The sequence below is a fragment of the Carcharodon carcharias genome, chromosome 19 (genome assembly GCF_017639515.1).
Source record: "Carcharodon carcharias isolate sCarCar2 chromosome 19, sCarCar2.pri, whole genome shotgun sequence".
NCBI classification, from domain to species: Eukaryota; Metazoa; Chordata; class Chondrichthyes; order Lamniformes; family Lamnidae; genus Carcharodon; species Carcharodon carcharias.
In genome coordinates this window covers 1,144,880-1,168,631 of record NC_054485.1, presented here as the reverse complement: position 1 = coordinate 1,168,631, position 23,752 = coordinate 1,144,880, and the positions used below count along the sequence as shown (strand labels likewise).

General features: G+C 43.3%; 1 protein-coding gene across 4 annotated transcripts in view; it reads left to right on the top strand.

Annotated features, from left to right (window-relative positions):
* The first annotated feature begins 2,655 nt into the window (after positions 1-2,655).
* The window catches only part of LOC121291101 (tumor necrosis factor alpha-induced protein 3-like), a 111,293-nt gene continuing 90,196 nt past the window's right edge, over positions 2,656-23,752 (top strand). For 3 of the 4 annotated variants that reach the window (XM_041212156.1, XM_041212154.1, XM_041212157.1), the window contains exons 1-4: positions 2,656-3,001; positions 3,237-3,566; positions 12,792-12,982; positions 20,602-20,743. In XM_041212156.1, coding sequence (XP_041068090.1) covers positions 3,263-3,566; positions 12,792-12,982; positions 20,602-20,743 — 637 coding nt within the window. In that variant the 5' untranslated portion in view covers positions 2,656-3,001; positions 3,237-3,262. The remainder of the gene's footprint in view (positions 3,002-3,236; positions 3,567-12,791; positions 12,983-20,601; positions 20,744-23,752) is intronic. The other variant, XM_041212155.1, reaches the window with a different exon arrangement.

Sequence of the window (23,752 nt, the reverse complement as noted above, 5' to 3'; positions counted from 1 at the left end):
TTCCAACTGTGACTCCACAGAAATAAATTGCTGAAATTTAACATTGTGAGTTAAAACCGGCCAGGGGTCAGCATTTCAGTGTGGAGGTATCAGATTGGAGTGGATTCTAGATTGAGGACAGGGTGTAATTCACTCCAATAAAATCATCTTCCGTTTCACTTTCTGCTGCTACTTTTAAACCTCCCTTGCCTCTGTTTCCAGGGGTAAAGTTAGAAAGCAGAGTCAGTACCTGGTCAGAGGGTGAGTCAAAAACAAGTGGGGAGTAACTGGTAAATATTATCCAATTTCTTTTGGATGAGATGAAGTTTGCAATGGTAACCATCCTGAAAGGGCTGGTCAGCGTCAGTATCCTGTATCTCTCCTTCTCCTATCTTTGTGCCAGTTGGAGTAAAGTGGGATATCACACAGCTCATGTAGCTTCTCATAAACTTCCAGCAGTAGGTGCCAATCTTCCGCTGGACACCATTCATTCCTATTCATAGAGTTTTTAATTAACAGATGAATTAGGCAAATCGCTTTTGCTGATCCAAAAACCAGCAAACCTTCTATTGCCGGGGAATGTAGAGTTGCAAATTTTTGAAAATATATTTTCGGTTTTTATTTTTATTTAAACGTTTGCTTTTATTTGTAGTTTCCTGAGGTAAGACATTCTCTAAAAAATTCTTTATTTTTTTAATGTTCCCCAACCTCCTCTAAGTGGCTCTTTGGAAGAACTATTCGATGAGTGTCACCCACATTCCTCTTTCTCAACCCTGACAAGCACCTGGAGTTTACCCAGCCCTCACTCATGAATAAGATTTTTTAAACTAAAATTCATATTGACATTCTTGACTCTTGAGATCACAGCGGCTTTATTGCTGTAGAAATTGTACAAGGTGTGTAACTGTTACAAATAAACATTGCTTGAAAGTGGTTTAAAATGAGTGGGATAAAATGATACTTAAAGTGCACAGGGACAACATCATGTTCGGCATCAGACTGAATGGTTTAAATGGCTGTTCTATACTGGAGAATGTCCGGTTGACTAAGATCACAAGCCAGTTAGTTTTGTTAAGAGATACAGAAAACAGGAATACTTGATAATGTACATTTTAAAAACATATTTTGTCACCGCAGCTGTGTAGTTTACAATTCCATTGCCCCCTTGACCTGAAATGGAGACCAATTCATAAAAAGTTGGTCGGTTGTAGCACTGAACCAGACTATGACAAAGATGTCTCAAACAGAACAAAGTCCAACACATCAATCAGCAAAACATCAATCTACATGTGTATTCATATGTGCTGTGTACATGTGTATTCATATGTGCTGTGTACATGTGTATTCATATGCACATGTGTATTTATATGTACTATGTACATGTGTATTTATATGTACTATGTACATGTGTATTTATATGTACTGTGTACATGTGTATTTATATGTACTGTGTACATGTGTATTTATATGTACTGTGTGTATTTATGTACTGTGTACATGTGTATTTATATTTACTGTGTATATGTGTATTTATATGTACTGTGTATTTATGTACTGTGTACATGTGTATTTATATGTACTGTGTACATGTGTATTTATGTTTACTGTGTACATGTGCATTTATATGTATTGTGTACACGAGCGTTTTTATCTTCTACGTGGCTCACATTGTTACATCATGAGAATTGGCAGGATGTAAAAAGGACTATGCATTTCGAACGTATTGATAAAGAACTTCCGGGGTTAGGATTAAATATGGTCCTTTTAGTTGGTGGGTGTGTTTCGGTGGATAGTCTGTGTTTAGGACAAACATTTATTCAGGAGAATTAATTGTGTTTTCCTGGTTGACTGAGTTTGACAATAGTCACCAATGAAAGAGCTGAAAATCCCCCGTGTTCTGATGTCACCGCGGACCCCCTTCGTAAAATAGAACTGGTTTCTTAAATTATTTAATAGAACCTATATCTAAACTGTTCGAGATTAAACCCGAGTGTAATCCAAAGGGGAGAAGTTAGCAAGAAATACCACAACTGTTTTAAATTAAGTTTCCTTTTCGCTCTGACGCTATCAGCTAGTTCGCAAATGATTTATTTAATGGTCAGCAAACTGACATCGGAACTGTCAAAGTTAGAAATGTAGCCTTTAATTGTTATTAATAATATAATATAATAATTATTAATCAAAGCCAAAAAGGGTTCTGGGCGTTTTATTTTCTGTCGGCCCTAAGTAATTACTATGGGATTAGAGACCTGTATTTTTCAGTTTTATATTGAAATTGGAATACTGCCGTTGTACAATAATTAAAACCGGCACCAACCACTGTCAAGCAATGTTTACCTGTAACAGCTACACGCCATCGGACAATCTCTGCGGCAATAAAGCCGCTGTGATCTTAGAGCCAAGAATGACTGTGAATTTTAGCTTAAAAAGTCTTATTCAAGGTCAAAAACAGAATTACCTGGAAAAACTCAGCAGGTCTGGCAGCATCGGTGGAGAAGAAAAGAGTTGACGTTTCGAGTCCTTTGAGGACTCGAAACGTCAACTCTTTTCTTCTCCACCGATGCTGCCAGACCTGCTGAGTTTTTCCAGGTAATTCTGTTTTTGTTTTGGATTTCCAGCATCCGCAGTTTTTTTGTTTTTATCTTATTCAAGGTCAATGAATGAGGGCTCGGTAAACTCCAGGTGAATTAATAACTCAGTGAACTTCATGTGCAGTCGTGAGTGGCTTTTCATTCCAAAACAGCATCTGGAAAATGCGTGTGCGAGAATAAACGGCAGAGTCACCCAGTCCCTGTGTTGTTACTCTGAATGTCACAGATATAACAGGCAACTGGAATGTAACAGCCTAAACATCTTCCCCTGTAAACCTGGCAGAGTGAAGGGAAATGGAAAAGCGAGCAGCAGAACAGGCTGTGGCGAGCCAGGGGTTAAGGGTTAGCCGGCGGAAAGTCCCTATCTCACACCCATCTCAATCATCCACAGCTCGGTATCAGTGTGAAGGCTGCCACAAGTTAAACACTGGGTGAGTACAGGGCAGCTTCTGAATGTTTGGAAAGAGAATCGAATCGTTCATGTTGATAATGTGAGGTTAAACTGAACAAAGGGATAACTAGGGTGAGGAAGGTGGATTGGGGGGTGGGGGTTCAGTTCACAGGTCATCAAGGTGCGTTCGGATTGACATTCGGTTTCATGCTGTAGTTAGTTCTGGAATAGACTTGGCGCAGTGTGTTAATGAACTTGTCTATCATGGTTTCCAGCGCTCCCTGTGTACTGATCTTCTGACATGGAGAAGAATGGGATCCTCCCGAACACACTGGCAGACAGCAATTTAATCAAAGCGGTCAAACTGCGAGGTCTAATTAATGAAGATATTGTTAAACCAACCAGTGCCAACCCCTTTATCCATCATCTGAACAAGTTGCACACGCACACGATGCAGTTATGCAGCACCAGGGGGTACGCGTCCAAATTCAGGAGGATCCTGGAACAGGAGTTGCTGGATGTGACAGCGTGGAAAACTTTCCAAGAAGCCAAAACGCTGAACTGGTGCAAAGAGGTCAGAAAGCAATTTCCACTCAAGGTTTCTGGTAAGAAAAAACAAAGGAAATGGTTTACATGGTGAAGGTATTTACATGTACAATATAAATCCACGTATTCAGCAGGAATTAATGTTAAATCTCTTGTAAATTGTCCATTTTCTTTTTCATTTAGAAATGTAGATTAACATTTAAATGTTTTGCAGAAATGTTGTGGGTAAAAACAAACTTAGTCCTTTTAAAAACATTACTAACTTCTTAAAATATCTTTGACCATGTTATAATGACTAACAGCTTTTATTGCAGTTAACTTGAGCACCATAGCACGTTGTCATGGGATGGTTAAAGTTATCTTAAAAACAAATGTTAAAATATAATTTATATGAATGAAATATATACATCCAGGAACTGTCCAGAACACTGATGCAGTTACAATAGGGACAATTGTGATCTATTTTAAAGATGAATTAAAGTGCCACATTAAAGGTGGAGAAAATAAAAGCTCATGGTGTAGGGGGTAACATATTGACATGGATAGAAGACTGGCTAGCTAACAGGAAGCAAAGAGTTGGCATAAATGTGTCTTTTTCTGGTTGGCAGCATGTGATGAATGGTGTGTCACAGGGATCAGTGCTGGGGCCTCAATGTTTTACACTTTATATAAATGACTCGGTGATGGGACCGAAGGAATGGTTGCTAAATTTGCTGATGACACAAAGCTAGGAAAGAAAGTAAATTGTGAAGAGGACATAAGGAAGCTACAAAGTGACACAGATAGGTTCAGTGAGTGGGCAAAGATCTGGCAAATGGAGTATAATGTGGGCAAATGTGAAATTGTCCATTTTGGCAGGAAGAATAAAGAAGAAGCTTATTATCTAAATGGTGAGAGATTGTAGAGCTCTGAGATACAGAGGGACCTGGGTATCCTAGTTCATGAATCACAAAAGGTTACACAATTGGCTCCTAAATGCCCTCTGAACAAGGGCAATTAGGGGTGGGCAATAAATGATGGCCTAGCCAGTGATGCCCACAGCCCATGAATGAATAAAAAAAATTGACTAATGAAAACACCTCTTCAAGTGAGTGTCTGCACCCCCAGTGCCAGATGTATGACCTAGCACTGGAAAGATAGAGACTGGATATGGTCACCATTGTAATACCATAAATAGTGTTAGCCAGGGTTTACTTTGGGCATTATTTTATTCTGTTTTAAGAATGTTAAGTCACAGATAAAAGAGAAAAAGGGACAGCCATCTTTATGCAATAGCTTATCCCCTGCCTTAAATAGCTGTAACTGCTGTTACTTAGGGACAGGTACCAATAAACAAAGGATGTTATTCAAGAAGTATGGGAGAGGAATAACTCATCCATGCCATAGGCATGATAATCATGGTGGTCATATATGGGAAAGAGTGTTAGTAAAACATTATATGGCAGTTGTGCCATTCTTTTCTACATTTGAAAGGAATCAAGAGCATTAAGTAATAATTTACTGCTGTGATATATTCCACAACTAAATACTAAAATTATCCATTATTTCCAGGGGAAAGCATTAAAGGTCTTTTAATTCAGCTCAGAAATCATTTCCCACTGAGTTTTGCAAGTAAAGAATGTTAGTTATTCAATGAGATGAAAGCATAGTTTCTAAATAAATTTAATGGATAATCCTGATTCCAGGAAAATGTAAATGCAGATGAAAATTGGAAATACATTGCAATCCTTGACTAATCATCAGATTAATTCCTTGACTAAAGAAGGACATACTTGTCTTAGAGAGAGTGCCACAAAGATTCACCTATTGGTTCCTGGTATTAAGGATTTATCATATGTAGTGAAATTGAGGCCTGTATTTCCTGGAGTTTAGGAGAATGAGAGGTGACTTCATTGAAATGTATAAAATTCCTAAAGGTATTGATGGGGTAGAGGCTGAGAGGATGTTTCCCATAGTCTAAAACTAGGGCCAGAATTTTCCCGTCGGCAATTTGGGGGTGGGGCCCACTCGCCAACGGGAAAATGACGTGGGATGACATCGGGAGGAACCCCTGACATCATCCCGGTCCCTTTAAATATTCAGGAAGGTGGGCAGACAGCGAAATCAGCTGTCCACCCACCGACCTGTCAATGGCCAAGTGAGGCCATTGACAGGCTAATTAAAGGCCCTGCCCATCCAAGCTTAAGGCTGGCCCATCAAGGGCAAAATTCTGCCCTAGGTGTTGTAAACCAAGGAGTGGCTATTAGGACTGAGATAAGGAGAAATTTCTTCACTCAAAGAGTTGGGATTGTCTACCCCAGAGGATTGTGGATGTTTAGTCATTGAGTATATTCAAGTCAGAGATTGATACACTTTCGGGTACTAAAGGAATTAAGGGACATGAGGATGGTGTGGATAATATAAAGATCTGGCACACATAGGGTTAATGTTGGACTGAGTACAGTATTGGTCACACAGTTATGTAAACAGCACATTTCCTGCATCCAGGGTCAGTCTGGTGTTGGACAGAGGCATGTGCACAAGCAAGCATGGAGACAGCTCCTAGTCTGGACGTTTTATATATGTACATAGTTCTTGTAATTAATAAATACTCACAGTTAACCTACTTAAGACTATGAGGACTTCATTAAGACCTACAAATGGTATCCAACATCATTCAACTTGGCAGCAGTGAATGGGAAAATGCAAAGCCTTGCAAAAAAATGCAGAGAAAAACTAAAATCCTGCAAGCCTAGAGAAAAAGTCAAAGAAGCATTGTGACCTGAAGGAAAGCTCAAGAAGCAGACGCACAGAGGAGAATCGCCGGGGAAAAGCTCCAAAGAAAAGGCCTGGAAGCTGAAGGCAGAAATTTAAAATTCCTCACTGCAGCAGAAGACTGCATAGGATCTCCCAGAAGTCCAGCTTCAATTCCCAGAGTGCAGGCAGCAGACCAAGCAGGAGTTAGCTAAAACTTTAAAATTCCAGGATACAACAAATCTTGAGAAACTTTTAAATAATTCAGTGGTCAAAAATTTCCACTTCAAAACTCCTTTGGAAAACCAAATTCCCAGTTGGCACCCAAGCACATGGCATCCAAACTTGCTCCAAAAAAGGGGGAGAAAGTGATTAATTAATTCAGAAGAATCATGACCAAAGAATCATCTTTTAAAACCAACAAAGGCTAGGATTCGACACTTTCTTTACCCTAAAGCATAGTGTTGAAATGGAGAAGCCTGCAGCTAGTCGATTCAAGCAGCCATTGTTTAAAATTTTTTCGAGGCTGAGCACGAGCGCCATTGCAGTGGGAGCCTGCCAAAACCAGCAAGCATGGGTAAAAATCAGAAAAGGGTAAACCCTTTGTCTTCAAATGAACAGCAGTGTTATCTTGAATTCCATCAACTTCGTAAAGCTGAAACTACACTTTAAAATTCTTAGCCATGGATCAGAAATCCAACTTAACAGATTAGTTTGGACTCATCCAAGGGCCAAACCTAACAGAAAATTGGGTGTTCTGGAAAAGAGACTACTGGAGTACATCAGGTCTAAGTAGAAAATCAGAAAATGTCCAGATTAATACCTTTTTATGCTGGTTTGGTGAACTTGCTGATGAAGTAATCCTAATGCAGTGCATTGATGAATCCTCAACCTGCTTTGATGAATATTTTAATCTTCAAGATGTGGAGTGCACAGAGCTTTAAAAAAGGCACAGAAAACTCCCAGTAAAGTGCCAAAAGGAGAAAGACAATATTCGAGTAAACCACACAAGGGTGCCAGAGGGGAAAAGAACTTTCTGGAAGTCTAAAAAATATATCTTTTTGGAAAACCCAACACATTATCTGACTGCAACAGCTGGTGATAGTGAAGAGCTTACAGCTGGCTGTGAATAAAGGAAAGCTATCGGATGAAACCCAAAATAGACAAACACTGCAAAAGGAAAATGAAATAAGGTTGAAAAATGTTCATATCAGAATTGAATTGGAAGATTTGAAAGATTCAAGCTAAGTATATACCCTTGAAATGCATGAGTCACTAAAGTCATCAATGGACCAAACTGTTCAAGATCTGAACAAACATAACTTTGACAGGAAGTGTTGGAAAAACTCAGCAGGTCTGGCAGCATCTGTGAATAGAGAGACAGAGTTAACGTTTTGAGTCCATATGACTCTTCTTCAGAGCTAAAGAGAAGTAGAAATGTGATGAATTTTATTGGTCAATGGCTTTTAATACTCCATAAAAGTTGGCTGAGGATTCATCAATGCATCACTTTTCTACTTCTCGTTAGTTCTGAAGAAGAGTCATATGGACTTGAAACATTAGCTCTGGGCAGAATTTTCCCCCCGTTTGGTGGGGGGGGGAGTTGAATAGCAGGCGCGCCGAGATGTGCCTCCGATTGGCACCTCCAATTGGGGGTGCTCCACCATTTTACGTGGGCGGGCTAATTAAGGCCCACACAGCGTGACATCTGTATGGAAGCGCTATGTGCTCCCTGTACAGGCAGGGATTGGGGGGGAATCCCTGAGCATGCCAGGGATCCCAGAGTGCACGTGCGTGAAAGAGCGCACTCATCTCCCTGAGGCTAAGTGCTGCCTCAGGGAGACTAGCTCTACAGTAAAAAGTGTTAAAAATAGAGAAAAAAACATTCCCTGACATGTCTCCTCATGTGACACTGTCACATGCATTGGGACATGTCCATTACTTCTAAAATTCAGTTTAATTACATTTTCAAGCCCTACATGAAAATCTCATCCCGCCCATGGATGAGGGCTTGATGCTTTTTTTAATCCCCGCCAGAGCTCCCGGCCTGACCACCAACCTTAAGGTTGGACGGGCAGCTCCATTAATTGCTTCAATGACCCTGTCAATGGCCTCAATTGGCCATTGACAGGTCGGTGGGTGTACAGCTCATTATGCTGCACCCAAGCCTACCTGAAAATTTAAATGGGGTGCAGTGACATCGGGAGTTCTGCCCAATGTCATCCCGCGTCATTTTATGTGTCGGCCAGTGGGCCCCACCTCCTGCTCGCTGACTGGGAAATCCTGGCCTCTGTTTCTCTCTCCACAGACGCTGCCAGACTGGCTGAGTTTTTCCAGCATTTTCTGTTTTTACTTCAGATTTCCAGCATCCGCAGTATTTTGCTTTTATATTAAACAAAATGTTGAGGTGTCACAGAGGTATAAGAAAGAAATTACAGAGCTGAAGAAAATTGTTGGACATTTAGAAGAAAACTTGGAAAAACATTACATTTCCAAGGAGGTTTATGTAGGGATGAAAATCAAGAACCTAGAATAGCAGGAGAAAGTCCAAGTTCTCACAAAAAAAGTGTAAGGAGTCTCAAAAACAATTAGCAGAAGTACAATTACAGAATGAGAGGTTGAATGATAGCACAGAGGAATTATAACCTGCCAAGGGACAACTGAGAATCAACTTTCATTTACAAAACATACATTTGATAAGAAAAAACAAGAACTAAAGAGCACACTGGAATGTTGCTCAGAGGAAGTAGATCACTTGGAAAAAGGACGTGAAATGCTTAAATTATGAAACAAACAAAAATGGATCTTCAATTAAAACTTGATGAACGTCAAGCATCAGAAGTCTCTAGTAACCATTGTGCAAAATGCTGGGAACGGGAAAAGGAATTGCTGATGAAACAGAACAGTTGCTTGAAAGCAGAATTAACAACCCCCCCAAACTGATTAACGTCATGACCTTTGGTCGAGTGTGAACATGAAGGATGAGATGTGCAGTGCGGAAGAGCGTATCCAGACTTTAAAAGCAGAAAATTCTATGGAACAGGTTGAAGATCTAATGAATGAATGGAAAGAATCTAAGGAGCAGTCAGTGGCCATGGAAGAAAGATTCCAAAAATAACTGAATACCGAGACGAAGTTGTTAAACTTATACAAGAGTTCCACAGATAACTCTGAAACAAAAACGCTCAACTTACCAGAGTTGTTGCTGAGCTGGAGTAAAAGATTCATAAGCACGAGAAACAACCAGAAAAGAAGAAAGTAATCAAAATCTCGCTAAAATTGTGAAATAAGTGGGAATGAAGGTTCCATTGTTGAAACGTTAATTTCCATATGTGTCATGGTGAGCTGCACAATGAAAGAGGAAAGAAACGCTGTGGGGGTGAGCACAGCATTCACCCACCCCAGAAACGCTATGGGGTGAGCACAGCATTCACCCATCCCAGAAACGCTATGGGGGTGAGTGCAGCATTCACCCACCCCAGAAACGCTATGGGGGTGAGTGCAGCATTCACCCATCCCAGAAATGCTATGGGGTGAGCACAGCATTCACCCACCCCAGAAAATGTGGGACAAATCAACACCTACCTATCACCACAACTGCCAAATCGCCAAAGAGTGGTTCAATGCCAAGGAATGGAAAAAAGAGGATGAAAAAATACCCAGATACCAGAACAACCTTCAAATCAACAGATTTTACCTGCAGCAAAGAACCGACCGCTCCTCCGATAGTAATGCAAACAGGATGGGGAAAAGTTACAAGGCCTCCAGACCGCCTGAGCTCAGAGACTGGAAGGGGGGAGATGGGGTAGTAATAAGGATGTAATTACAAGGGGTAAACTAGAATAACTTGAAATAGATTGGATAAAGATTGGGAGGGGGGGGTAGTATAAGGATCTGCACTTATAGGGTTAACTAGGGTTAATGTGGGACTGAGTACAGTACCCCACACACAATGATGTAAGAGAACACATGACCTGCCCCTAGGGGCCAGTCTAGTGTTGGACAGAGCCGTGTGCACAAGCAAGCATGGAGACATTCCTGGCTTGAACACTTTATTGTATATATGTACATTACTGTATATATCCATATAGTTCTTGTAGTTCACAAATACATACAGTTAACCTACCTAAGACAACAAGGACTTCATTAAGACCTACTGGACAGTATCCAACACCTTCAACAGGTATAGCTTATTGAATGGCAGAGTAGGTTCGAAGGGACAAATAGCCAAATCCTACTATTTTTAGGTTCTATTAAGAGGTGTGTTTCTATACAATGTTGAAATGGCTACTTTCTTATTGGATTTCTGGCTGCCTTTCATTATAAATAAAATTATTACAATCCATCTGTGAATTATCACTGGTAAGTCAAAATAATTTAATGTCTGATCTAGATTTGAATAAATAGATGCCAATTAGATTGGTCACTGGATGTCTAGGAAGCCACAGTATAGCTGGTGTGGGAGATGCTACAAATATTACACTGATAAAATAAAGAGTTCTCCGATGTTGATACAGAGACATTTTGTTGGGATTGAGTATCGAGAGTGTTTCTCTGGATCGGGTTGTGCTGCCAGTGTCTGATGCTGACACTAATGCCTGAGATGGGAGGAATTTCAACCCCCAACACAATCATGATTACAAAAAGTTCCCACGTAAGCATTTGGAGGCTGTTTGAGAGAATTGCTAGGAAAAAGTACATTACTGATTGAAATATTGGCATCGTAATTTAAAAGATCTTCTGTATCAAGCAGCTGTTTTATTAATGTTCTGTCACGTTCATACAATGTGTGTTTCATGTTAAAAATTAAAGTTTCTGGTACCATATACTACAGTAAATCTGTGTTTGCTGAACAACTTTGCTAAGTAGAACACAGATATTGATAACAAATACCTATTTTCTATTTGGCAATACATATCAAGAATGTTTGGTTTCATTTGCACAGAGATGCACCTGGGAATCAACAGGTCTCAGATACCACAGTGGGAACTCAGTTTTGAATGTGATGTTGCTTAACCCATTCATCCCTCTTGAAGCTAGTTACTTGCTTCTCTCTATCCTGACTTTTCTCTCTCTTATACTTGTCTTTGTCTTTCTCTCAGTTGTTCATCTCTCCTTCTTTCTATAATCTCTCCCTCTTTCACTATCCATACTTTTTCATTCATGGAAGCCCCTGAGGTAACAGCATATGAGTGTGTGCACTGTAAAAACCCTCATGTACTGTATCTTAGCACCAGATATCAATATTGAAGTAATAATCACAGTCTGTAACCAGTTATTGCTTATTGCTGTCAGAACTTTAGCAGCAAGTGGATATTAGGCAGATATTTTAGGCTAATGAATGATCAGGATAAGCAGTCAAATCTTTCACTTTCATATGATGAAGTCTGCAAGTCTTTTTGTGACAGAAAGGCCAAGTCCACTAACTGGTCATGTGCATTAGTTTATTATTTCTTCAACACATACACATACAAAATAAATAACATTGAAATAACCAGAACAGCCACGTTTGGTAGGGATGGGTCCCAATTTCTTTCTGTCTGGCCTTGGCACATGAAATTCAGCCACTCACTATTCAAAGTGAAGTTGAAAATATAAATCTGGAAAAGAAAAAGAATCAGGAAAAGTGAAGTAAAGAATTACCTAACTGGAGTTTGAGAAGTTACTCATGTGAGTTCTTGGGAAACGGTCCTAAATCACTACGTCTAATATAATTTTAGTTGCTTAGCAACAAGAAGAACTCAAAGGGGAACTGAATCCAGTTGGTGAAGTCATCCATCTCATTAGATTTCTCACTCTTTGTACTGTTCAGCAGTCTCTGCGCTTTGCATTATTCCACAGATCAAAACAGTGCATTTGTGGTCATCCCAGAAGGCATCTTTCTCATACCAGTAAACAATATCACCACAACTTTTCAGTTTTTATGCAAGGTTTTCCTTATCAGTGACAATAGTTCCATTGACTCAATGCAATCCCACATCACACTCAGTCAGAAAGGCTATTGTTCCAGCCATCTTCAAGCATTTCATTCTTTATCTGACATTTGTACTAAATTTTGATTTATGTCAAAAGTTTTATCATCATCTTACATCAGCTTCATAAGATTCTTCTTCCTAACTAAGCTGGGTGATCAGGTATTCAGCTAACTCCAAACCCAGATTGGCACAAATAATCCCATCATTCAGAATTGTGGAATGTTTGTGACTGAGCTGCAAGTTTAAAAAGACCCAGGAATTGTCCTTACATTGATAAGTAGATTGACACATCAGACGAAATTGCATTTAGTCCTAGATCTGAGGGTTTACAGCCACTGGAAGGGAGTCTTTGGGACTAGTCAATGGGCTACCAGGTTTTTTTCTGATGCCATCCAATTTGTTTGTCAGGAGTTATCATTATCAACATAGGCAGGTGACTTTCAAACCATTTGCCAGAATTTAGCACGAGGTAAAAGGGCAACATTATAACTCACTGAATCCTCCTGTGCCTTTGCAAATGAATAGTTTAATAATTGCATTTGTATGATGTTTATAAACATACTTCCTCTTGGACAGGAGAAGGGAACAGTCTCCTGCATTCCATCTCTCTCTACATGTGGGCTGTTCAAGACACAGACCACGTTCTGCAGAAAACTCTCCATGAGGCATTGGTCAAAACCCATGATGCAAACTTCAAATTGAGATTACGGACAGAATACAGAAAAGCCCAGGAATTTCTTGACCCAGCTCTGTTTCATGAATCTGAGGTAAGAATAGAAATCTTTCATTTCTTTTTTATTTCATGAAATCAAAGGAAATAAAGACAAGAACGGATGCGAATTAGGCTGTCAATGTCTGATCGCTCATTGTCAGCACAATTACCCGCAAAAGATTCATGTTGGCTCTGTTCCTGCTTTCATGAGAGAATTTCAAATTTCCAAAGGTATGAGTTCAGAGATCAGATTTAAAATCTGAATATGCTCAACAATTGAACTAAAAATAGAAAACACAGGAAATGCAGAGCAGGTCTGTCAACATCTGTGACAGGAAAAGGCAAGTTAATATTATAAGTTTGAACTCCATCAGAGTTGAAGGTCTATACCCCTAATGTATATTTTTAAAATGCTGAACAGTCTGTTGTGCATTGGCAACACTTGACTTTCATTCACATTTTATACTTTTTTTCCTCATATTTATCCAAGATTGTAACGGTAAACGTCACCCTTCCCTCTAATTTTCTTTGTGTGGCCTGTTTGTTGCTGTGTGTTCTGGATTGCTGCACTACTATGTACTAGTGCACTATTGCTGCACTACTGTGCACCCATGCAGCTTAGAGGTAATGTTGGAGGCCAGTACTGACCCAAATTAATTAAAAATTCAAACCTCTTTGCATTGCAAATTTCAGCTAATCTCAGCATCAGTTATATTTTTCACCAACTGTCTCAGTTTATTTTCATTCTTCCTGCAACAACTTGCATTTATGTAAAGTGTAGTGAGCCTTCCCAAGCTGAACCAATCAAGTTCTTAATATACCCAAATCTGCCCAACACCTGCCAATCTATGCAATATTGCATAAAGTTAGAACATTGAAGCAGGTTGGTTGAAACAACCAGTCTATATTTGTGTTTATCTTCCACATGGGCAATAATCTGCTCTGTTATTATATCTTTTTATTTCCCTTTTCTTAAACCATTTATCACTTGAAACCTTCTGTTTCTCTCCCTGTGCAATTTCAAACAGTTTCATCAACTTCCTTTGTCATCTCTCCTGTTCTCATGAAAACAGTCCCAAATCTTCCTTTCCCACTTCATATTTGTACATACTGTTAACATCTTGGTAAATTTGCATTGCATCCTCTATTTCTTCAACATCTTATCATGTGCAACCCAAAAATGCACACAATACTCCAACTTTCCCCACATATGATTTGAGTAAGGACGGCAAAAACTGGAAGACTTGTATCGCCAACATAAATTCCACAATATGCAGCCTGCACAAATCCAAAAATGAGCAGATATTGCAGGTGATAATGGAAAAGGTTCTAAACTCTTATGAAGTCACCATTACCTTCATATTCCATCTTGTTCCATAAACCCAGCTTTTTTAACAATAGTTTTTTTTATGACTTTATCCACTTGAGGTTCTGCTTTAAATGTTTTATGAACCTGAACTGGCAAATCCCTCTGTTCTTCCACATCACCCAACAAGTATTATTATTTTTTATTTTTACTACAATCTCCCTTTTACTATCGTTGAATTCTGTCTTATTTGCCCATTCCACCAGCCTATCTCCATTGCTCTTGATGCTCAGAATGTTTTTATCATGATTCCTTTATCCCCCTAAAAAATCAGGATCAAATTTCAAATCGTTAGAAAATTTCTTCTGATTTTGTACATCATGCGTTACAACATTTTAGTTCCCAACTCCGTTGGTCTGATCTGGAAAGATCTTAAAAGAGATCCTCAACTTATCCTTAAAACAATGAGATCTGACTTTTGGGATGATCTTAGGCTGATTTCCTTTCCCATTTTTGAAAGTGTTAACATCCTGATGTCTCTAAAGGACCCACAATATAGGCTTCTGTGTTGTGGTGATCTGACATATTTCACAGAACCAGCATTAAATCGTATCAATGTAAGTCTGGATGATGGAATTGCCAAGTTACCTGTTATAAGATGTGTGTCATTCATTAGTTCTCATGAAGAGGTTCTGAGTCTTGTATAGTTTAACAGTAAGTTTTTAGTAACTACCCATAACTATGTAATATATGAAGTATAAGGTCTAAGCCAGGAGCTGTCTCCATGCTTGCCTCTACACACGTCTCTGTCCAGTACTCTAGACTTGGGTCACATTTTCCTTTACATCGCATTGTGAGCGGTACTACCCAGTCCCATGTTGACACTTTCTATGCCAGACTCTTATACCTTCAGTGCCAACATATACGTGGCCTTCACCTACAAGAAATACACATAATCAGTTTTCCACTTCTAAGGAACTCTGCCTGATCTATCCAGGCCTTTTATTATTTTAATTGTAGAAGTTATGGCGCAGAAGGAGACCATTCAGCCTATGTGATTAATCTTAAAGTAATTATATACTTGAGTTCTTTTTCCTGCTTCTCCCCACATTCTTTTTGTAGTCATCTTCTTCAAATATTTCTTCCCTTTTAAATACTGAATAGTCACTAATGCTAAAGATTCCATGTTCTAACAGGTGTGAAAAAATGCTTCCTAATACGTCCCTAACCAGAATAGATCGTCATATGTAAGTAGATTAATGCCTCCAAACCTTGCTCTGGGTGCAAATTTTCTACAGACTGAGGCTATTGGAAAACAAATGGAAAAAATTCTAGCAATTATTTTTCAACGAAAGAGGCATCTGTTTCCTGACAGTTTGAAGTGGAGAGGATGTGTGAGGCAATCTCACACACCCTACAGTTACTGAGCGCTTGACTTAAAGTGACACTGGCTTCAGAGTAACGTGTTTGCCAACCATTGTTTGCAGTGTCATGGTATAGATCTCATTAAAACACACCACTGGATCACTTAGGGCAAAAAGTGGTTCAGGCTGTACTGGTTCTTTTCCTTCACAAATTGGAAAGAATAATCAAACACTTTTTATCCTCAGTAATGATGGATGTGTAAGTGCACTGATTTTGCTAAACCGAAGACATGCAGAATAAGAGAGGGATGTGCATGAGTCTTTGACTTCTACAGTCTGCCATGAAATATGCACAAAGTATTATTATTGTCCAATTATATATTGAAGACTTAGTCATCTATTAGTAAATATCAGTTATTGGGTAGTTTATTCAGCCCCACTCACAACTACCTATTAATTATTTATCTATTCTTTTATTCTTGCACCAGGATATGGGTATCACTGGCTTAGCCAGCATTTATTGCCCATCCCTAATTGCCCTTGAGAAGGTGGTGGTGAGCTGTCTTCTTGAACTGCTGCAGTCCATGTGGTGTAGGTACACCCACAGTGCTGTTAGGGAGGGAGTTCCAGAATTTTGACCCAGCGACAGTGACGGAACAGCGATATATTTCCAAGTCAGGATGGTGTGGGGCTTGGAAGGGAACTTCCAGGTGGTGGTGTTCCCATCTATCTGCTGCTCTTTTCCTGCTAGGTGGCAGAGGTCACGTGTTTGGAAGTTCCTGCTGAAGGAGCCTAGGTAAGTTGCTGCAGAGCACCTTGTATATGGTGTACACTAACAGCACTGTGTGTGTATCTAAACCACATGGACCGCAGTGGTTCAAGAAGGCAGCGCAACACCACCTTCTCAAGGGCAATTAGGTACGGGCAATAAATGCTGGCCCAGCCAGTGAGACTCACATCCCGTGAACAAATACAAATAAAACTCCACTCCCTTCACTCCACCATTGGAAGCCTCACCTTCAGTTAGTTAGCCATTAGTTCTGGAATTTTCTTCCTAAAAATCTCCACCTCTTTCTTCTCCCCCGACCCTTTCAACCTATTTTGGCCAAACTTCCAGCCACTCTGCCCAATATCCGTTCCTTTGGCACTGTGCGAATTTTTATCTGATTCAACTTCTGTGAAGTGCCTTTGAGAAATGTTCTCATGTTCTCTCTCTTTTCCTCTTTTAGTTTTTCCCATGTTATATAGGGGTAACCGCAAAGCTCATTCATCACCTTTCATATCAACCTCAGTTTTGGATTTGGCAGGTGGTTTTACAGTCCAATACCCTTCCTGATGTTAACCCTCCCCATTTCTCTGGGCTGGAAACTGGCACTGATACATGCCTATGCCAGTGGCTGGATTGGACATTTTCTCATCTTCAAAGTGCTATATAAATGCAAGTTGCTGTTGTTGTAAGAAAGATCTAAATTCTACAAATTGATGGGTTGAAAGTGTCTCCCAGCTTGCCTGAAGGATCTGTGTGGATTGAGTTTGGCTTGTTTCAATCTAGTCTTTAATGGGCAAGGGTCCACTGCTTAAAGCTGTTCCTATTTTGGCAAGAACTGGCAATGCCAATTAGATTGGCTACTGGATAATTGGGAAGCTACAGTATGTCTGGTGTGGGAAATGCTCCAAGTGACACACTGATACAATAAGGAGTTCACCTCTGATGTTGATGCTGAGTCATTTTGTTGGGACTGAGTAGCAGGAGAGTGTTTCTCTGGATCTGGCTGTGCTGAGAGTGTTTGATGTTGATTAGTGCCTGAGATGTGAGGCATTTCAGTCCCTAACACAAACAGTCCTCATGATAATGATCAGAAAGGGTTTCAAAAATTCTTGTGAAACATTTGGGGACTGTTCAAGAGAAGGTGAATAAAACGTGAGAAAAGTGTCAGTTACTGACGGAAATATCAGCAGGATAAATAATACACAGGTATTTCTGGGGTTTTATTTAAATCCTTTTTCTATGTAAATGGAATGCTGGGGATGTTGGGGGATTATTGCTGCAAATTTCCTGTTTTCTCTCACTGGGTTTCTACCAGTGGATAATTTTATTTTGTGATGAAATGATCAAGAACAATAACACCAAGTGACCTCTCCTGAAATTTAATCTCTTGTCTCCCACTCTATCACAGATGCTCCCTTTTGTTCTTTCCCCACTCTCCTGTCTTTCACTTGTTTAGAACCTGTGGCATCTCTAACACTTCAAGTTGTGATGAAAGGTCACTGACCTGAAATGTTGGACAACATTTAATGCCCTCCCCATGGTGAGGGGGCATTAAGTCAGGTGACAGGTGAGGACCCCACTGCCCTCCCATCTCCGCCCCAATTAAGTCCGTGGCCAACTGAGACCATTAAGTGGATAATTGATGCTCAAAGGCCTCATCCTGTCTGACTGGAATTAACCCAGCAATGGGCAGGGTCTGGCCATGCAACTACAAGCTGTGGAGTTTGCTTACCAGCTCCCAGGGGATCCCTCATTTCACAGGGGCTCCGTGCCTGATCAAGGGATCCAGCTTCGGGAAGAGGGGTTGGGGGGGGGGTGGTTTGCTTAGAACCACCTCCCCCAAGTCCATGCTGCTCACCCCCTGCCCCCCCCTTCCCTTTCTGCTTCCCTCTCCCCACACTCACCTGTGCCTGGGTCCCTCCATGACCCTGGGCCTCGGGTGGGTGGGTGTGGTACTAGCAGCAGCCACTGCCTTCCTGGTGGGGCTGCCAGTCAATCGAGCTTCTGGCCCCTGATTGGCTGGTGGCTCTTGGTGGGCAGGACATCTGCCCGTGGGGTCCTTGATCCCTGGCAAGGTCCACCACTGTCCAGTTAACTGCCTAGCTGACATTAACTCAGCCCCCCCAGAATATAAAAATCTTTCCTGTTGTCCTTATGACCAGCACTTTCAGGAAAAATAAACTTAATAACTTTGCCTTATTTATCTTGCCAGTTGTAAAACATCTTATCATGGTGGGACAAACAGAATGGCAGAGTATTATTTAAATGGTGATAGATTGGGAAATGTTGATGTACAAAGGGACCTGGGTGTCCTTGTACACCAACCACTGAAAGTAACCATGCAGGTGCAGCAAGCAGTTAGGGAGGCAAATGGTTTGTTGGTCTTCATTGCGAGAGGACTTGAGTACAGGAGCAAGGATGTCTTACTGCAGCTGTACAGGGTCTTGGTGAGACCACACCTAGAGTATTGTGTGCAGTTTTCACAGAATCACAGAGCAGATGAGGCCCTTCGGCCCATCGAGTCTGCACCGACATGTGAGAAACACCTGACCTACCTACCTATTCCCATTTACCAGCACTTGATCCATAGCCTTGAATGTTATGACGTCCCAAGTGCTCATCCAGGTACTTTTTAAAGGATGTGAGGCAACCCGCCTCCACCACCCTCCCAGGCAGCACATTCCAGACCGTCACCACCCTCTGGGTAAAAAAGTTTTTCCTCACATCCCCCCTAAACCTCCTCCTTACGTAAGAAAGGATAGACTTGCCATAGAGGGAGTGCAGCGAAGGTTCACCAGACTGATTCCTGGGATGACAGGATTGTCGTATGAGGAGAGATTGATTCGACTAGACCTGTATTCACTGGAGTTTAGAAGAATGAGGGGATCTCATTGAAACATATAAAATTCTGACAGGGGTGGACAGACTGGATGCAGGGATGATGTTTCCTCTGGTTGGAGGGTCTAGAACAAGGAGTCGCAGTCTCAGGATACAGGGTGGGCCATTAAGGACTGAGATGAGGAGAAACTTCTTCACTCAGAGGGTGGTGAACCTGTGGAATTCTCTACCACAGAGGCTGTGGAGGCCGGGTCACTGAGTATGTTTAAGAAGGAAATAAGTAGATTTCTAGTCTCTAAAGACATCAAGAGGTCTGGGGAGAGAGCGGGAGCACGGCGTTGAGATAGAGGATCAGCCATGATAACAGTGAATGGTGGAGCAGGCTCGATGGGCCGAATGACCTACTCCTGCTTATTTTTTTTCTATATTTCGCTGTCTCTTTGTAAATTAAATAACCTCTCAACTTATCTACAAATGTAAATTCCATTCACACTGGGGAGAGAGGGCGCAGGGGAGAGGGAGAGAGGAAGGGCAAGGGTTGCAACGGGGGGGGGGTAGGGGGCTGCGAGTCTTGGGGTAGAGGGAGGGTGGGGGGATTGGGATAGAGGGGGGGTTTGGGGAGAGGGGTGTTGGGGGGAGAGGGAGTGCAGAGGGGGTTGGGGGAGAGGGGGGGTTCAGGGGGAGTGGGCGAGCAGGGCTGGTCAGTGGGGTGAAGGGAGGGCAGGAGGTGTTGAGGGGGAGGGAGGGCCGGTGGGGGGGGGGGGGAGTCGGGGGAGAGGGAAGGTGGGGGCGTCAGTGGGGAGAGGGGGAGTCCGAGGGGGAGAGAGAGAGGGCAGAGGGTCAGCAGCAAGGGTCGGGGGGGGGGAGATGGCTGTCAGCAGGCCCCCACTTCACGACGCTGGTTCCCTCATTCAGCCACTGTGTATCTTTTTGCAAGACAGTTTTCCAAAATGTTTAAATTGTATGTAGCCTGATTAATGCTGAAAATATCTCATTGTGAAGCAGTAATTCTAAGCAAAGCTAAGACAGAAACTATAAAAAAAACTTTGTAAAATGTCAGTCTGCATCTGATATAATATTTGCGGGGGGAAATAGAAACATAGAAACTAGGAGCAGGAGTAGGCCATTCAGCCCATCGAGCCTGCTCCCCCATTCATTATGATCATGGCTGATCCTCCATATCAACGGCATATTCCCGTTTTCTCTCCATACCCCTGGGTGCCCCTAATAATCCAAAAATTTACCAATTTCTTTCTTGAATATACTCAGTGACCCAGCCCCACAGCCTCCTGTACATGCAGAGAGCTAATCTGCTACTCTTTGTGTAAGTGACATGATCTAATTTTCTTGGTAACTTCTCTGTTGCATCATTAATTTGTTTTTTTTTTTCCAAACAGATTTGGGATCAAGAATGGCAGAATGTGATTAAATCTGTGGATCCTAGATCTTCTGCAGGCCAGACTTTAACAAAGATCTATCAGGACGTTCACATATTTGTTTTGGCTAACATTGTCAGGCGGCCTATTGTGGTCATTGTCGGTGAGTTTAACAACTGGAAGGAAAAAAAACAAATGAAATTAGATTGTAAGATGTGCCATTAAATAACTGCTCTCTTCCAGTCAGCTCAGATAACAGTCATGTCTTTATCCTGATGAAATTAGTTTGTGATTCTCTAGCTCCAGAGCCGTTTTCCTTGCCCCTTTCCTGAAGTTGCTGAGATTCTGCTAAATGTTTCCACACATACCCAATGTTATCTTGCTCAGGTGATCATTCTTCAAGCCTAAGCCTAGCAACAAGTTAAAAGCAAAATACTGCCGATGCTGGAAATCTAAAACAAAAACAGAAAATGCTGGAAAAACTCAGCAGGTCTAACAGCATCTGTGGAGAGAAGAAAAACAGAGTTAACATTCGTACAGACTCAAAACATTAACTCTGGTTTTTTTCTCTCCATAGATGCAGTTAGACCTGCTGAGTTTTTCCAGCATTTTCTGTTTTTGTCCTAGGCAACAAGTGTCAGCAAGCTATTTAACCATGAGGGTGCTTTACAGCTGAGCCTCACCCTGTCCTTGTTAAAGCATTTTCCAGGGACATAGAGTCCAATTGTCACAGTCCAATCACTGCCCCCACTAGGATCAGCTAACACAACACTGGCCATGGATCAATCACCAGACTTACCTGCTCTGTATAGCCCAGTTTCACATGGACCATTGCACTCACCACCACATTACCAGGCCATCGTAGGTATCTATGTCCTGGAGCTTAGGCTGTTTCACAGAACATACCCTGAGATTCACCCTCCGGAAACCATTAAGTTGCTCTCAGCTCGGTTTAGTGATTATACTCCTACCTAAGTCAGAAGGTTATGGGCTTGAGTCCCAGTGCAGAAGCTGAGCCTATAACCTGGGCTGACATTTCAGTGCAGTGTTTGGAGAGTGCCGTGGTGTCAGAATGTCATCTCTGAATGAGACATTAAATTGAAGCCCTGTGTTCCCGATCAACTTGTATTAAACTTTCTCGGCTCAATTTGAAGTTCTCCCATTGTATGGCCAATATTCATCCTTCAGGAAACACAATCAAAGCGGGTCAGCAGCTCTTCTATTTCTTTTGCTGTTTGAAAGACCTTACTTACAAAACACTAACAAACTCATTGTCTGTGAAGCTCTTTGAAGCATCCTAAGGTTAGGAAAGGCACTATTTAAATCCAAGTTGTCTCATTCTTTATAAATCTGCAGTTAGAGTGTACAGGCCATGGTTACATTTAAAACAACGCTCCAATGCACCGCACCCTCCCACTCCCCCTCCCCCACACACCGTCCCCCTCCCCCACACACACACCCTCCCCCCCCCACACACACACCCTCCCCCCCCCCACACACACCCTCCCCCTCCCCACACACACACACCCTCCCCCACACACACACCCTCCCCCTCCCCCACACACACACACCCTCCCCCACACACACACCCTCCCCACACACACACACCACCTCCCCCACACACACACCCTCCCCCACACACACACACACACCCTCCCCCTCCCCCACACACACACCCTCCCCCACACACACCCTCCCCCCCACACACACCCTCCCCCTCCCCCACACCCTCCCCCTCCCCCACACACACACACCCTCCCCCACACACACACACCCCCTCCCCCCACACACACACCCTCCCCCTCCCCCACACACACACCCTCCCCCACACACACACCCTCCCCCACACACACACCCTCCCCCTCCCCCACACACACACACCCTCCCCCACACACACACCCTCCCCCACACACACACCCTCCCCCTCCCCCACACACACACCCTCCCCCTCCCCCACACACACACCCTCCCCCTCCCCCACACACACACCCTCCCCCACACACACACCCTCCCCCTCCCCCACACACACACCCTCCCCCACACACACACCCTCCCCCTCCCCCACACACACACACCCTCCCCCACACACACACCCTCCCCCTCCCCCACACACACACCCTCCCCCACACACACACCCTCCCCCTCCCCCACACACACACACCCTCCCCCTCCACCACACACACACCCTCCCCCACACACACACCCTCCCCCACACACACACCCTCCCCCTCCCCCACACACACACCCTCCCCCACACACACACCCTCCCCCTCCCCCACACACACACACCCTCCCCCTCCACCACACACACACCCTCCCCCACACACACACCCTCCCCCACACACACACCCTCCCCCACACACACACCCTCCCCCTCCCCCACACACACACCCTCCCCCACACACACACCCTCCCCCACACACACACACCCTCCCCCTCCCCCACACACACACCCTCCCCCTCCCCCACACACACACCCTCCCCCACACACACCCTCCCCCACACACACACCCTCCCCCTCCCCCACACACACACCCTCCCCCACACACACACCCTCCCCCTCCCCCACACACACACCCTCCCCCTCCCCCACACACACACCCTCCCCCACACACACCCTCCCCCACACACACACCCTCCCCCCCAACACACACACACCCTCCCCCTCCCCCACACACACACCCTCCCCCTCCCCCACACACACACCCTCCCCCTCCCCCACACACACACCCTCCCCCACACACACACCCTCCCCCTCCCCCACACACACACCCTCCCCACACACACACACACCCTCCCCCTCCCCCACACACACACCCTCCCCCACACACACACCCTCCCCCTCCCCCACACACACACCCTCCCCCACACACACACCCTCCCCCACACACACACCCTCCCCCACACACACACCCTCCCCCTCCCCCACACACACACCCTCCCCCACACACACACCCTCCCCCTCCCCCACACACACACCCTCCCCCTCCCCCACACACACACCCTCCCCCACACACACCCCCTCCCCCACACACACCCTCCCCCCACACACACACCCTCCCCCACACACACACACACACCCTCCCCCACACACACACCCTCCCCCTCACACACACACACACCCTCCCCCTCCCCCACACACACACCCTCCCCCCCACACACACACACCCCC